Here is a 14,656-nt window from a genome sequence, read left to right on the forward strand (position 1 = left end):
CCCAGGGATCAAACTCACATCTCCTGCATCTCCTACATTGCAGGCAGATTCTTTACTGCTAAACTACTGGGGCAAGGCTTGCTGAAAGTAACTCATATTTGACCAGCTACCCTTCCTGCCTTGCATTTTAAGGTCTGTGGCATGTGCCTTCTTCCTTGTTTCCTTTGGCTCATCTTTGAAAATGCCTTTTCACACAGCTGTGAGGGTAGTGAGGGTTCTGAGTGCCCTTTTTTTTTTTTTTCCCATGAAGATAAACTGAACCATAAATACAACTCTGGGCTCTTTAAAGTTTGAAGATTATAGAAATAGAACATTTGGGAGTTCTTTCTAGTAACCTAAAAGGGTGCAAGTTGGCAAAAGTATGCTTGGGCAATGCCTCCCAGGGAGGAAAATTCTTAAACAGAAGCGTCATTGGGAAGTATTCACCACAGTGTGTGGTTGGAACCTGAAAGCTACATGCTGTTAGCTTGATGTCTAGCAAGTCTGGGTGTGTCCTTGAAGTGTTAATGCTCACAGTTATCTTTTTCTTGTTTCTCCACCTTATTTCAGAATGACTCAAGTCTGGTGTGTTCCCGTTACCTTCAGTACTGTAGAGCCACCAATATCTACCTTGATTTAAGAAACATCAAGAGAAACCATGACAGGTACTTCAGTGGTGGATGTTAAAATCTAAGGAAAATCTTGAAATATTTGCAGGTCCAGGAATATGCCTTGGATTTGCTTCCTAGTAATATGGTGATGAGCTTTGAGAATGGGAGAGGGAGATGAATGACCCACACCTGTCATAATGAGTTGATCATTATGAAGCTATGTGATGGCTACATTAGACATGATTTTGCTACTTTTTGTAGAAATTTAAAATGTTCTATTACAAGAGTTAACTTCTAATGAAAAACTGATTTTGGAAATTGGTAGACAACTTTAGTTATAACCTGTGTGCCTGAGTCATGAAAAAAATTCCAAACTCAATTTTTTATTATCCACTAGATTCAAGGAAGATTTTGTCCAAAGTGGGGAAATTGGAGGACACTGTAAACTTGACATTCGTTTGTTGATGTCTCAAGGTCAGCGCAAAAGCCCTCTGCAGTCTTGGTAAGATTTTTTTGGGTGGGCAGGGGTGGGGAACATGTTTCTGAAGTATTTGTCTTTATTTTTGATGCTTACGAATTTTCGTAGGGACTCTAAATGGAAAATGTTACTCCATTTGTGGATAATTTGGCCTGAGCTTCTGGGGAGTGGTGGCTTCAGAGTGAATCATCAGTTGTATTGATGTGTATAGCACATACTTAAGTATGTGTTCATAAAATATTAGGAAGAGATACAATATGTACTGTTTGCTAACAAAAACGTTCAAAAATGAATTTTTTTAGCTCCTCATAATTGCTGCATGTGTTTTGGGGAGTACATTTTTAAAAAATACACACTTATTAAAGCAGATACAAAGCATATAGAGAAATGTAAAGTTTAGATTTTGAAAAAGTAAGCCCACTTGCGTAACTCTTACCTGGGTCAAAATTAGACCATCATCTACCCAGGCTCTCTCCCAAATGCAAACCCCATCCTCCTTTCCAAAGATAAACACTACCCTGATTTTAAGCACCTTTCATAAGCTTTTTGAACTTTAGATAGACTGAAGAACACATTTTGATTTAAAATTTTTTGAATATTAAACTAGGTCTATCAAGACATTTACTATCTCTGGAAATTAAGAGAGTTGGGGCACTTTAAAAGCTTTTTATTTTAAGATAACTTTAGAGTCATAGACATTTAAGAATAATTCAAAAGTAGCATGAGAAGTTTAAAAATAGTACAAGGAATTTCCATTGTACCCTTGCCCCAGCTTCCTCTAATGATAACATCTTAAATAAGCATAGCACAGTAACCCAAAGCAGGAAATTGATTTTGCTACAATGTTATTTTTTTATTTTTCTAAATTTTAAAATTTATTTTCATTGGAGGATAATTACTTTACAATATTGTAGTGGCTTGCCATACACTGACATGAATCAGCCATGGGTGTACATGTGTCCCCATCCTGAACCCCCCTCCCACCTCCCTCCCCATCCCATCCCTCAGGGTCTTCCCAGTGCACCAGCCCCGAGCGCCCTGTCTCATGCATCCAACCTGGGCTGGTGATTTGTTTCACATATGGTAATAGACATGTTTCAATGCTATTATCTCAAATCATCCCACCCTCGCCTTTCCCCACAGAGTCCAAAAGTCTGTTCTTTATCTCTGTGTCTCTTTTGCTGTCTCACATATAGGGTCATGGTTACCATCTTTCTAAATTCCATATATATATGTTAATATACTATATTGGTGTTTTTCTTTCTGACTTACTTCACTCTGTATAATAGGCTCCAGTTTCATCCTCCTCATTAGAACTGATTCCAATGCATTCTTTTTAATAGCTGAGTAATATTCCATTGTGTATATGTGGTACAATGTTATTAAAAAAGCACATTTGAATATTATCAGTACTTCCATGCATTCTTTATTTTTTTGATGTAGAGCTCAGGAAAACATATATCATGTGTTTAGGTAAATGTAACCACTATCGTAGTCACTAAAGAAACTGTTCCGTCATCCTAGAACCTGTCATGCTTCCCTTTATAGTCATACAGGACACTCATAATGTTCATTTTCTTTCTTTTTGGTGGGATATAGTTGATATACAATATTATATAAGTTTCTGGTATATAACATAGGGATTCACAGTTTTTAAAGGTTAGTTATACTATATGCATACTTAGTTATACATACTTAGTTATTATAAAATATTGGCTATATTCCCTGGGTTGTACAATAATATTTCCTTATAACTTTTTTATATCTGTTTGTACCTCTTAATCCCCTACTTCTGTCTTGCCCCTCCCCATTTCCGTCTCCCAGTTGTAACCATTGTTTTCTGTATCTGTGAGTCTCTTTTTTTGTTATATTCACTACTTTGTTTTATTTTTTAGATCCCACATATAAGTGATACCATACATTATTTGTCTTTCTCTGAGTTATTTCACTAATCATAGCACCCTCCAAGTCCATCCATGTTGTTAAATTTTTACTATGACTGAGTAGTATTCGATTATTTGTTGTTGCTGTTGTTCAGTTGCTAAGTTGTGTCCGACTCTTTGCAAGCCCGTGGACTGTGGCATGCCCAGCTCCCCTGTTCTCCATTATCTCCCAGAGTTTGCTCAGATTCATGTCCATTGAGTCAGTGATGCTATCTAACCATCTCATCCTCTGCCACTCCCTTCTCCTTTTGCCTCTTGTCTTTCCCAGCATCAGGGTCTTTTCTAGTGAGTTGGCTCTCCGCATCAGGTGGCCAGAATATTGGAGTTTCAGCTTCAGCAGCAATCCTTCCAATGAGTAGTCAGTGTTGATTTCCTTTAGGATTGACTGGTTGGATCTCCTTGCTGTCCAAGGGAGTCTCAAGAGTCTTTTCCAGCACCACAATTTGAAAGCATCTATTCTTCAGTGCTTCCCTGATAGCTCAGTTGGTAAACAATTTTCCTGCAATGCAGGAAAATTCCTGCATTGGGTTCAATTCCTGGATTGGGAAGATCCTCTGGAGAACAGATAGGTTATCCACTCCAGTATTCTTGGGCTTCCCTTGTGGCTCAGCTGGTAAAGAATCCATCTGCAATGCAGGAGACCTGGACTCAATCCCTGGGTTGGGAAGATCCTCTGCAGAAGGGAAAGGCTACACACTCCAGTATTCTGGCCTGGAGAATTCCATGGACTGTATAGTCTATGGGGTCACAAAGAGTCGAGGTGACTGTGACTGAGCAACTTTCACTTTCACTTTCATTCTTCAGTGCTCAGCCTTCTTTATGGATCAGCTGTCACATCTAGTGTTCCATTATATATGTATATAATCTTCATTATCCTTTCATCTTTTGATGGACTTATAGGTTGCTTCCATATCCTGGCAATTGTGAATAACGTTGCTGTGAGTATTGGGGTGCAGGTATCTTTTCAAATTAGTGTTTTCATTTTTTTCATATATATATACCCAGGAGTGGAATTCATGGGTCATATGGTAGCTCTATTTTTATTTTTTTGAGAAAGCTCCATATTGTTTTACACAGTGGCTGCACCAATTTACATTCCCACCAACAGTGAATGAGGTTTCCCTTTTCCCCACATCTTCACCAGTATTTGCTATTTGATATGTTCTTTTTGGTGATAACCATTCTGACAGATGCAATTTTGATTTGCATTTCCTGGATTAGTGATGTTGATCATGTTTTTATTAGTGATGTTGATCATCTTTTCATGTTGGCTGTTGGTGTATTGTTTTTAGAAGAAATTTCTCTTCAGGTCTTCTGCCCATTTTTTAATTGAGTTGTTTGGTTTTTTGATGTTGAATTGTATGAACTGTTGATATATTTTAGATATTAACCTCTTATTGGTCATATCATTTGTAAATATGTTCTTCTGTTCTTAGGTTGTCTTTCCATGTCATTGAGGGTTTCCTTTGCTGTGGAATAGCATTTAAGTTTACTTAGTTCCTATTTATTTATTTTTCCTTTTATTTCCTTTGCTTTAAAAAGAGACAGATCCAAAAAATATATAGTTAAGATTTATCTCAAAGAGTATTCTTTTTTTTTCTTCTGAGTGCATTTTTGATGTCAAACGTTCATGCTAATCAAACTGTTCAGGTAAACTGCCTTTCACAGGTTTATGTGGCATGTTAGAGTTTGCAGTGCAAGATCTTACTTCATGTAAGAGACTTTTGCAGTAGGCGTTCCTCTTTTCTAGTGGGCATTTCTATTCCTAGCACACTTTGATATCTGAGATCCAAAATCAAATATTTGACATTTGTTTCCTAGTATCTTTTGATAGGGTATATTTATGTTAATTATTTATTGCTGTATCATAAATTACTCAAACATTTAGCAGCATAAAACAGTGAAGATTTTTTATCACACAAAGTTTCCGACAGCCAGGATTTGGGGGCAGCTTAGCTGTGTGGTTCAGGCCCAGCTGGGCCTGTAGAATCTGTTTCCTAAACTCACTCATATAACTGTTATCTTTAGGTTTTCTTCTCTGCTTGTTGGCTAGAGGTGTCATTTCTTTACCACATGGGCCTCTCCCTGAGGCTGCCGACAGCTGGCAGCCGACTTCCCCAAGATCATGTTGTCTGTGTAAGCATGGCCCAACATGGAGGCCTCAGTCTTTATATTTATACCCTGATGGGCACACCGTAAGTGATCACCATCACTTCTGCCATATTCTGTTCATTACAAGTGAATCACTAACTCCAGCTCACCCTCCAGGGCAGGGAATTCATCTCCACCTCTGGAAGGGAGAAGTATCAGAGAATTTGTGGACATATTTTTGAAACCACTGGAATAAATATTTTGGCGTTATATGTGTTTTAAAAGGATCTCTTTGATACTTGTCTTACATCACATACAGTCTCAAAGATAAAAAGTTTACAAATGATCTGTAGATTAACTTGTGATTGTCTTCTTTTGTATGGAAGAAAATTGTACCAAGTGGCTTCAGAAGTGGTTTTCTGAGAAATAGTTTTCTTTCTTCTGGGAAACATAGTTGTCTGCAGTTTTTCCCAAAATACTTGATAATTCTTAGAACACCATCTTTCTCAGAATCCAAAAAGGTTCTCTGGGTCAGTGTTCCTACTGAGCCTTGCCAGACTGCAAGAAACCTTTCTGAATCTTTCCACTTTACTGGTAGATTTTTTTTTGCCAACCCTGTAGAAATTTCTGCTTTGTCAGAAATGGTCCCAGTTGCTCTTGCACATTAGGCTGAAATTTAAAATCATTTTTGTTTCTTGTCTCAGCATTAAAATTGATATCAAGCTGCATAAGTATTAGTAAGTTTGAGAAGTTTCTCATGTGTTTATGAGTATTTTCTGGAAATAAAACTCACCTAGTGAACAGATCCTGAATTATAGTGTTGCAACAAGAGATCTAGGAGGAGCCCTTTGAAAGCATCTCCTGATTCTTAATTCCAGGTTTGCAGAGCTACAGAGCTACACTGAACTCAACTTCAGACCTGTAGAAGATGCTCAGTGTGACATTGTTATTGAAAAACCAACCTACTTCATGAAACTAGATGCAGGTGAGAAGCTTTATTGGTTAATGTGGCTTTGTTCCTTTTTACTGATGTATGTGTTCCTATAACTTTGGGAAGCACTTCATGGCATATACATGGGAAAAAGTGGAAACAGTGACAGATTTTATTTTCTTGGGCTCCAAAATCACTGCAGATGTTGACTGCAGCCACAAAATTAAAAAAAACACTTGCTCCTTGGAAGACGAGCTATGACAAACCTAGACAGTGTTTTAAAAAGCAGAGACATCACTTTGCTGACAAAGGTCCATATAGTGAAAGCTATGGTTTTTCCAGTAGTCATGTACAGATGTGAGAGTTGGGCCATAAAGAAGGCCGAGTGCCTAAGAATTGATTCTTTCGAATTGTGGTAGATGGAGAAGACTCTTGAGAGTCCCTTGGACAGCAAGGAAATCAAACCAGTCAATCCTAAGGGAAATCAACCCTGACTATTCATTGGAAGGACTGATGCTGAAGTTGAAGCTCCAATACTTTGGCCACCTGATGCAAAGAATTGACTCGTTGGAAAAGACCCTGAGGCTAGGAAAGACTGAGGGCAAAGAAGAAGGGGACGACAGAGGATGAGGTGGTTGGAAGGCATCACCAACTCGGTGGACACGAGTTTGAGCAAACTGTAGGAGATAGTGAAGAATAAGGAAGCCTGGCATGCTGCAAGCCATGGGGTCGCAAAGTGTCACACGTGACTTAGCAACTGAACAACGGTAGAATGTGACATTGAACAGTAGATTTACTTTTTGCTTTCTTCTCTCGAAAAAGTGAACTAATTTGAACTTCCCACTGTTTTATGTACTGGCATGCTAGAAGAAACTTTCACATCATTGTCAAATAACTCTGTGAAAATCGAAAGATGAGCAGAGAAAGCCTGGGTACCCCTTTTGCAACTAAATTTACCTCATGTGGTTTCTCTAATCCCTTGATTTAGCTAGTGCTTCAGTAGAACTTTTTAAAAATTAAGAGCCCTGTATGCAGTGTAGGTGGAAAAGGAAGGCCTGTGGCCTCTTCAGGCGGAGTTTCTGATACTGTCTCCATTACTAAAGCTAACTTGAAATTCTTTTGGAAGTTAGTCCTGGCATATATTCTTGAAAAAAAAAAAAAGTTAAAATTATTGTCCTATTTGCAGTTAAAACTTTTAATTTTCCACATGCAAGCGCAGCTTTTGCTTTGTGAACTTGCTGCCCTGGAGAGAAGAAACACAAATCATACCTGATTATCCTTCTCATTACAAGAAATGGAGATTTCTGTGCCACACCACATCCAAATTCATGAGAGGCTGGGCTTAACGATGAGATATAAAGAGCCCCCTGTCACGAATATTTCAGAATTTCTCTAATTTATTAATCATATTTTTAATGTGCTCCGCTTCCTGAAGTCGTAATTTTTACATGACAAAGCCTGAGTTTCAGAAACCAGACAGGTTTAGGTTTTAGAAACACGAGCAGGTAAAAATGCTGTGTTCAAGGACCCAACACATTTTTAAAATATGCAGGCTAAAATGGAGCAAAGAAAACACTGATCTGCCTGAGGAAGGATTGAACATGTGCAAATGGTTGAATTTATGTAGCTACTTATGCAATAAAGGATATAAGGTTGGAATAATAGGCTAGGGTAGATCTGCAGGCTTTCTTTCCTGTGTTTATAACTCTGCCTTTTTCTTCCAACTTAACGCTGTCAGCCCACATTCCTTCTCATATTAACTCTTTTTTTAAACAGGTGAGCAAATCTCATAAACATACATCAAACAGTTTTTGCTCTTTTTAAAAAAAAATAATTTATGTTATTTTATTTGTTTATTTTGACTGTGCTGGCTTCTTGTTGCTGCACAGGCTTTTCTCTAGTTGTGGCAAGTGGGGACTACTGTTTAGTGGTTGTGTCCGGGCTTCTCATTGGCGGTGATTTCTCTTGTCGTGGAACACAGACTCGGTAGTGCCGGGGGGAGAAGGGGGATGAGGAGGAGGAGTTGTGGCTTATGGTCACTAGGGCCCAGGCTTAGTTGCTCTGCGGCATGTGGGATCTTCCCAGATCAGGGATCGAACCCATGACTCCTGCATTGGCAGGTAGATTCTTTTACCGCTGAGCCACCAGAGATGCCCCCATATTAACCCTTACCTTAAGAAAATGAGCATTCCTCAGAACAATACTCATGTGGGGCCTGTTTCTTGATGACAGAGCCTACGTTTTCTCCCTCTTTTATAAATCCTCCTGGCACCAACTGCTGTTTTGTGCATTCGGCCTCCTTCAGTAAGTGTTATAAATTTGCTGAACGACTCATGAGCAGTAATGTGGGCTGTGTGCTAATCTGGGAAAAGGAGACGGCTTGTCATAAGACATCATTTTCCTTGTTTATTTGAAAATGTGCTCTTTGGCAGGATTTTTCTGGGTGAAAATTTAAAAGTCCTTCCAAACATTCATCTAAGATACTGGTCTAAAAAGAAGGGAGTAATTTTTTTTTTTCTTTTCCTTTTCCTTTTCCTTTGTTGAGATATAATTGACATCCAGCACTGTTTATGTTGAAGGTGTATGGTGTAATGACCTGACTTTTATAAATGGAGTCCTTTTTCCTCTTAGTTTCTGGCATACAGTGTTGTTATTTGCTATAGGAATGAAGTCAGAATACTTTATGATTTCTGCTTTTGAAAGTCACTGTTTATCTTTTAATTGACATTTCCTTTAAGGTGTCAGTTCTTGGAATTTCATCCCATTTAGATTTATACAGTTGTTTCTTATGAATGCCGGACTTAGGAACTTACAAAGAGCAGCACCGCCCTCCCCTTTCCTCTTTGACCCAGCACTCTCCAGCTGGTCTAAGTTTTCACTTGTGCCAGGCACTGGGCTGGCTTCTTTAGGTATGTTACCTCAAAGCTGGCATCTGAGTATATTGACTTCCTATTTCCAGTAGAGAAGCTGAAGCTTTGGAATTTACAGACTAACCTGAGAATGTTGCTCATAATTCAACCTCTTCTTCTGAGTCCAGAGTTCTTAGACTTTTAATTAGGACATGAGATTTCAGCTCTTTAAATGATAACTGGTTACTATTTTCCCAAGAAGCAATATTATAAGTAGTGATTAAAAGGAGAAAAAGGGACAGGAATGAAAAATACCAAAATGTTAATAGTTGCCATCATTGCCAGTATCATCATGAGCAGGTGTCGATTGATTTAAAAAAATAAAAGACCATAAAAATAGTGATTAGTCTTAATGGCTCTATAGTTCTCATGTTGAGTTAAAGAAGCTTCTGTTACTTTTTCTGGGAACTTAATGATCATTTATTTCTTAGTGTGTAAGGAAAATGCATTCCTAATTTTCACATAATCGATTTGAAAATGAGTGTTTGAGCATAATCAATCTGTCAACTGAAGACACTTGTGTATTGATCATTTTATGTTTGGAAAATTGTTAATTTTCCACTGATTCATTTCAGCTAAAAGTCTACCATACTGTAAGTAGATAGGGTAGAATAAAGATTGTGTAATCGTTTCTTTTGGGGTTAATGGACGTGAATTTCTTTTTTTTTTTCCAATCCTAGGTGTTAACATGTATCACCACTTCTGTGATTTCATCAATCTTTACATTACTCAGCATGTTAACAATTCCTTTAGCACAGACGTGTACGTTGTGATGTGGGACACAGTAAGTAAGAACTGGCTTTCTGCTTCAGTGCTGTCTTTACCTTGCTCAGTACCAGTTTGACTCTGATCTTATGTAATAGAGTTTTCTAAGATGCACACACTTACATTTACACATGTACACACACGTTCATGCATGTGCAGATGGTGTGAATGAGTCCGTGTGGATGTATTTATGTGTAGGTATACATATGGCTAGGCTTCCCTGGTGACTCAGTGATAAAGAATCCGCCTGCCAATGCAGGAGATGTGTGTTTGATCCCTGGGTCGGGAAGATCCCCTGGAGGAGGGAATGACAGCCCACTCCAGTGTTCTTGCCTGGAGAATCCCATGGACAGAGGAGCCTGGCGGGCTGCAGTCCATCGGGTCACAGAAGAGTCGGACACGACTGAGTGACTGAACCACAGCCACAGTACATATGGGAAGATGCACATGTTTTTGAAATTTAGAATGAGGTTGTAGAAGCTTGCTTTCTACGCTTTGAGGAGGTCGAGCTCAGGGTGCCTTTGAGCCGAGCATAAAAGATCATCATTTGTTTAAACTGTGGTCCCTGGGTGGGGAGCGCCTGCCTCTGTTCACAGTTGGCCTCTGCTGATTGCCATCTGCTTCGCTTCACTGCACCTTCCCTATTGTTTCCTGCTTCGTGCCAGGTTGTGCCGGACGTATCTGAGTGTTAGGCCTGCATGAAGCTACACGTGTTGAATCACCTCTGCTGTGGGCTTATTTGTTTTCCATGCATCTTTTCTTCCCTCTTCTCTTCCTTTGCTTGCCTTACACTTGTTTTTTTTCCTATAGCTGGCCCTTCCACTGGCCAAGGTCACCCCAAAGTTGCCCTGGTACTCTCACCTATAAAATTACAGTTTCTACCTCAGTGTTGTTTTGAGGATAAAGCATATCATGTGCAGACAGTCACAGTGCCTGACCCATAGCACGTGTGCTCTGAATGTTAACCGTGGCAGTGGGCTGGAGAGCACATGGCATATAGTGTGCATGAGAAAGGCTGCCTAACCTGGGAAGTGGGAGCACCCCCCGAGAACCGAGAACACCCACCCTCAGGTTCATCCAGATGTTACAGTGCTCAGGATGCTCATAGGCCCCCCTTTTACCCCAAGTCTGTCGAGAAGGATGGTGCAGGGGAGCTCCAGCTTGCTGGCAGGGCAGCATTAGGCACTGCTTCTCAGGACTCTTTGCAGTCTGTATAGCACAGGTCAGACCGCAGGGAGACGTGATTCCCCCTGGGACAGGTACAGGTGCCCCAGGGCCAGGATCTTCTGAAACAACTGCATTGGCCACGCCACCAGGATCCCGAGAGGCAAGCCAGTCACAGGAGTCCTTGAGCCCTGTCCGCTCCACACTCAGAGTGCCCGTCAGGTGTCTTTTAGAATCACTAGCACATGGTGCAGGCATGCCGTCCGGTTCCAGAGGGCAGAGCTGCAGTGTGAACTGAGGTCAGGCTGTCTTGCAGGAGGGGAACTGTTTTGCTAACACTTTCTTTGCTGATGGGGGGCTGGTAGCAGGGCTGTGACAAGAGGTTTTCATCATTATGGCTCCCTAGCCCTATAGTTTGATTTCAAGCCTGATGAGAACTGTTTCTAACATTCCCAGCAACTTAATGCTCACTTTTTGCTTTCCTTCTTTGCACGTATTTTCATTTCCCTCTTGTGTTTCAGTTTTGCTACCACCATAGTTCTATTTCTTAGAAATGTTTTTCTGAGCAATGGGATCTGCTGTCCCTTTCTTTCCTCTTTTTGTCTATGATTGTGGTTTCTAGGTCCCATGCATAGGCTCCCAGTAGCTCTGAATGATTAACTCAAGGTTCTTGTGGGTTTTTTTATTTTTCATTTACATCTGATGTTCTCATATTTAATGCTCACAACTCTTGGTGGGCCAGGGTTTTTATTTGTTTATTTTATAGATGAGGAAGCTGAGGTGGTAGTATTTCTAAGACAACACAGTTGGGGAGGGGTGGAGTCAGGGTTCCCATCTAAGCAGTCTGTCCTCAGACCTGAGCCTTGCAAACACAGTGCTTCCTCGTCTCCCTGTACTTCCCTGAAGATCTTGCTAAGTTGACGGAAAGTTTTCCAGAAGCTTCCTTGTATCTCGTTGCATGCTTTTTGGTGTCTTCCTCTAGTGGAGTAAGTTAAACTGAGCCAGCATCTGCAGCCTCTCCCCTTCTCTGAGCCTGCTGGGTGGGGTGAATAGATACATTGCCACCGTGGGGCTCACCAGGTACTCAGTTAATGGGACACATGATCTTAGTGCAGCCTGACCTTGACTGCCTGTACTCGCGGGGTGCATTTAGCCGAGCAAGGTGGCCGCCCTGATGTGACCTCCCTCCTCTGCTTCTCTGTGTGCATCCATTTAGAGCCTGTTTTCTTGGTCAGAGAGGCCTTTGCTCGTGGCTCAGTCAGGGTCTCAGGACAGGCAAGTACCAGGTTGTTTCAGAATCAAGACGCCCCAGAAGCCTGTAGAGAGGATGTCGGTGGGTGAGGTGTCCCGTGACTGCCACCTGGTTCTCTTTTGCTGGAGGCTCCAGAAACCTGTCGGGAGATTGGGGGGCTGGTGAGGTGCCCTGTGGCTGCCACCTGGTTCTCTTGCTGGGAAGGCCTTGAGGGAAGCAGCTCTGCCACCCTAGGCTGACGTGAGTTGAACCCCCCTGCGGTGGACGGTGTTGCCCTGGAACCAGTCTCTGTGGCCCTGGACAAGCTGTGTGCCCCGAGGAGAAGTTGGGAGCTGGCGGTGCTGCACTTCAGATCAGCTTACAGGCTCTCCCCACAAGGAAGCTTCTAGGGCCGCCCCTCTCATCTGCACGGACCTCGGCAGTGTAGGCAGTGTAACTGCCGACCTGGAGCCATGCTCCTGGGGCTGCTCCTGGAGACGCATTTCTGGGCATGGCAGGGTTGCTCTTATGCAAGGAGCCCCAGGGGGCTTACTGCAGGCTTTCCCCCTTTCCTTGTACTGAGAAGTGTAGTATAGCTTTATTATTACAATTTTTAATTATACAACTAAGACCAAGTTATAATGATTTCAGTCAACCCAGAAGTATATAAAGTTGTTTTTTTTTTTAAAGTCTCCTTTATCTCCTCCAATTCCATTTCCTTTGAAGGTTAATTGCGGTTAGCATATGTGAGAATCCATTGCAAGACTTTATTTTAAAAAATGTAAACACATCTTTATACAACACTTATACAAGGACTTACATAAGGATATATATATATATATAGTATAAGTTTGTATAAGAATATGTCTGTATCCTTATAGAAGATAAAATGTGTTCTCCCACATTGTTGACTTAACATTATGTAGTTGGCATATTTCCAGGTCAGCATATTTAGGAGGATTATTTCTTTATTATTAATAGTTCCATGCTATTCCATTTGCTCTATATAATGGATGATTTGGTGGATGCTTTAAAGTCAAAGTCTAAGTGTTAGTTGCTCAGTCATGTCCGACTCTTTGTGACCCCATGGACTATAGCTCACTAGGCTCTTCTGTCCATGGGATTCTCTAGGCAAGAATACTGAAGTGGGTTGCCATGCCCTCCTCCAGGGGATCTTCCCAATCCAGGGATTGAACCTGGATCTCCCACATTGCAGATGGATTCTTTACTGCCTGAGCCACCAGGAATGCCTTAGTGCATGTATCTCCCTCTGCCCTTACTCTGATCACATTTAGTTTGTTTCCAGTTCTTTGCTCTTGACAGAAATTCTGTCCTGAACATCTTTTTCATATACATGTATCTTTACATAGTCATCCTAGAATTTCTGAAGGGCAGATTCCTATAAGGGGAATTTCTAAGTCATAGATTGTCTTTTGTTTGAGATATACACAGGAGGAAATTTTATGTCATCTTAAGACTGTCCAAATATTCTTCAACATAAGACTGGAAAAGTCCCTCCTTCTGTGACAAATCATTTGAATTTGAGGGATGTGGAAGAAGAAGCTTCTCGAGGTGATTATTACTGAATAACACATGCCATCTCTGAAAAGGGACCAGCCAGGATCACTGTATTATTAAATTTTCCTTATTTCATCTTATTTCATCAGAAGTATTTTATCTCAGGAAACTGCCTAGAATCACTTCTTTAATTGCCCTTTATTTATTATTGAACCAAAACAGGAACATATAATTTTTGATGGTGTTGAGAAGGGCCTTTATTAGAACAGCACCGGAGACCCATTGAAGGAAAGAATTTTTATTTTTTATCATCACATCTAACAGTTCTCAATACCTTTGAAATGACTCTAATATGTACAACATAAAATTTTCAAAATCTGAAAAAAAAGAATGCTGTAGCGATAAAAAGACATGGACATAATGAACATCATGTGTAACCAGCTGGAGACCTTGAATGTAACCCTACAGTATGTATTTCTTATTTCTTTTGGCTGAGTTTTTCCATCTAATTCTACCATTTTGAAATAAATTGACCTCCTTCCTTCAGCTGATGGAGTATTAATTAATTTCTAGTTTTCAAAAATGAAATGTATTTGGTAAATGTCCAGAAAGAACTAGTCCTGCCATATACAGGTTACACGTATGGAGTCTGGAACCAAAGAGACTGGATTTAATCCCGGCTCTGTAAACCCAGCAGCTCTACAGTTGAGGCAGATAACTATAATTTTGTCCCAGTTTCCTCATCTGTAAAATAGGGATAATGGTATTCCCTCACTCATGAAGTTAGTGCAGTGGTTTAATGTGTTAATAATGTCAAGTTCTTAAAACAGCGCCTGGGATGTAGGAAGTATGCAAGATACTATTGTCATTACTCTTATTAGTGTCAAAGGGAATTATCAAATATTACTCATTAATCAACAGGGAGATCATTTCCTAGAGTTACTAACATTATATTTTTAATGTTAAAACTTTCAAAGCATTTTCTTACTCTCAGATTTTTTTTTTTTCCCTTGCAGGATAATTGCTTTACAATGTT

At 40.3% G+C, this 14,656-nt stretch overlaps 1 protein-coding gene across 4 annotated transcripts in view; it reads left to right on the forward strand.

Moving 5' to 3' along the window:
• Nucleotides 1-14,656, forward strand: part of EOGT (EGF domain specific O-linked N-acetylglucosamine transferase) — a 39,787-nt gene that overhangs the window by 7,892 nt on the left and 17,239 nt on the right. For all 4 annotated transcript variants that reach the window (XM_020910066.2, XM_070455697.1, XM_020910069.2 and 1 more), the window contains 4 exons: nt 550-644; nt 988-1,092; nt 5,981-6,087; nt 9,623-9,726. In XM_020910066.2, the coding sequence (XP_020765725.2) occupies nt 550-644; nt 988-1,092; nt 5,981-6,087; nt 9,623-9,726 (411 nt within the window). The remainder of the gene's footprint in view (nt 1-549; nt 645-987; nt 1,093-5,980; nt 6,088-9,622; nt 9,727-14,656) is intronic.

This window comes from Odocoileus virginianus, chromosome 26 (assembly GCF_023699985.2).
Source record: "Odocoileus virginianus isolate 20LAN1187 ecotype Illinois chromosome 26, Ovbor_1.2, whole genome shotgun sequence".
In the NCBI taxonomy this organism is placed as follows: Eukaryota; Metazoa; Chordata; class Mammalia; order Artiodactyla; family Cervidae; genus Odocoileus; species Odocoileus virginianus.